Source organism: Didymella exigua (assembly GCF_010094145.1).
Source record: "Didymella exigua CBS 183.55 unplaced genomic scaffold M421scaffold_137, whole genome shotgun sequence".
Taxonomy (NCBI): Eukaryota; Fungi; Ascomycota; class Dothideomycetes; order Pleosporales; family Didymellaceae; genus Didymella; species Didymella exigua.
Window position 1 is genome coordinate 1 of NW_022984911.1, and position 2,222 is coordinate 2,222.

The 2,222-nt window shown below is 46.5% G+C and overlaps 1 protein-coding gene across 1 annotated transcript; it reads right to left on the reverse strand.

The window, feature by feature from the left end:
* Positions 1 to 1,187: 1,187 nt before the first annotated feature.
* On the reverse strand, positions 1,188 to 1,925 carry M421DRAFT_10805 (uncharacterized protein; the record flags this gene model as incomplete). Its single annotated transcript, XM_033587165.1, has 2 exons — positions 1,188 to 1,301; positions 1,791 to 1,925. The coding sequence occupies 2 exons, from the start codon at positions 1,923 to 1,925 to the stop codon at positions 1,188 to 1,190; spliced, it is 249 nt and encodes an 82-aa protein (XP_033442397.1).
* Positions 1,926 to 2,222: the final 297 nt, after the last annotated feature.

Here is a 2,222-nt window from a genome sequence, read left to right on the forward strand (position 1 = left end):
AACGCCGGCCCTACCTTCTCCCTCCCGATGCCGACAGCGGTGTGCCGGTAGTCGAGCGTGTGCAGCTCCACTCCAAGTCTCTTGCCTGTCTCGCGCTGCAGCGCCCGCGTCAGTCAGTCAGTCCCCCACAGCCCACGCTCGTCTGCCCACACATAGTCGCTGAAGCCACCACCAAGCACATTCACAGTCAAGTACTCTCGAAACAGGCGCAAGTACGCTAAATACACAACCATGACCTGTCCTAGCTGCGGTGGCAAGAAGCATAGCACTACCTTTAGCTTGTCCTACTGCAACTGTGACTTATAATAGCAGGCAACTATTATTACCTGCCTATTAATAATAAAGATATTGTAGTCTTATAGCTGCCTGTTCTAAAAGCGCATTATTATTACCTCTAACCCTCTACCTAGCTGTCTAGATGTTATATACATGTAGACAAGTAATAGTGTTAAGAAGTAGTCTACGCAACACAAGTACTACCTAACCTACTTTATATTCTACTTGCTATTACTTAAGTATAGTCTATAGCCCTATTCTATCTGTTTTACCTATATAAGCATCTACTATAGCCTACTACTAAGCCTATTCTTAACCTACTCTATAAATAAATACTAGTGTTTTGTAAACAAGACGTTGTTAATAACCTTGTCTAGCTTAATAGTAAACTATTCTTCTTTCCTTACTACCTAGCACAGTTCCTGCTACAGCACCTGCTCTGCCTCTGTGACTATGTCCTGCGCTATCTTCTAAAAGCAGCTAACGTAGACCTACTAGCTATGCAAGTAGAAGATCTTCTTGTCCTGTGACCAGTACGCATTGCCCGCGTTGCCTGCCACTAGCGCGACGTGCCTGCTGTATGCTAGCATGTTGATTGTCTCGCTCATCGGGCTGTACGAGCTGTTGGCCAGATACTGCTTTCTTGCTGTCAAGAACCACTGCTAGTCCTTGTTGGTCTGCTTATCGCGGCACACATGCAGCAGAAGCTTTTCTACGCTAAGCACGCGCACGCAGTACACCACGCTAGCAAGCATGTATAAGTAGTTCTTCACTGTGCGCAAGCAGCCTAGCTCTGCGTTAATGCCCAGCACAGCAAGAAAGTGAACAAGCCTGTTGCTAAGCAGTTTACTGCCTATTAAAGCAAAGAAGAACGCCGTAAGTGTGTTAAGCAATCCCTGCATCTAAGCACCTTAATCGCCACCTTCTAAAGCGTCCCACAGCTGCATTGCCCGCAAGCGCTGCGAGCCTTGCCAGCAGAACAGCTCGCGCGCATCCTTCATGTAGTCTATCTTCTTCTTCCTGCGCTGCAGGCAACAGCTGATGCTATTGCCTCTAGCCTTGTCTTCTAACTCTCCTAATTGTGCTAATTGTGCTAACTATGCTAACAGTACTAACTATAAGCTACGTGCAGTACTGTCTATATTACTGCTATAATTACTTTCCCCCTCTCTATCCTCTTCCTCTTCTACTTCTTTATTATTATTATACCTTTCCTTGTTATTATTATTATTATTATTATTATTATTATTACTTGCCTTACTTCTACTTTATTATGCAGCTTAGGCCTCCTTGTTAGCAATAATACACAGAAAGTAGCACATAAACCTGACTATGTAGCTTGCGTAGTAAGCCTAACTCTCCACATTCTACAGTTAAGCAAGCAGGCGCAGGTCCAGGTTGTCACGCCTTGCGCTCCTTAACTACTGTCTTGACTCTCAGTCCAGCGTTAACAGCCCCCGCACGCTCCTCTCCACAAGCCCCTCGACCAGTGCAGCAGCTAGCTGCAGCTTTACCTCGCCTCGATTGGGCAGCTGGGCCTGATGCGCAAGATGTGCCAGATTGCGGCCTGCAAAGTGCTCCGGCCAGCCTGTCTGCTTAAACCAGCCTGTCTGATCTGTCTTCGCCACAGCTGCGTCCATGAGCTGCATCCTCTGCTCTTCTTCTCTCTGCACTGTCTCCCACTCAGCCATCTCTCTTTTAACATTGTCTGCTACATCATAGGGGGCAGACAGCGCGCTGTTGCTATCTCCTGTGCTGCTGTCTCCTGCATTCACAACAAAATAGCGCTGCAGCCCACTAGTGCAGAAGAATGTCTGCACCTTAACTCTCTAATACAGTGCATTGTTATTGCCTTGCTATAGCAGCTTATGTTCTTTCTTGTAGTGTATGCGCATCTTGTTTATATTAACAGTGATAAAGCTGCAGTCCTCCTTGCTACATTGAAA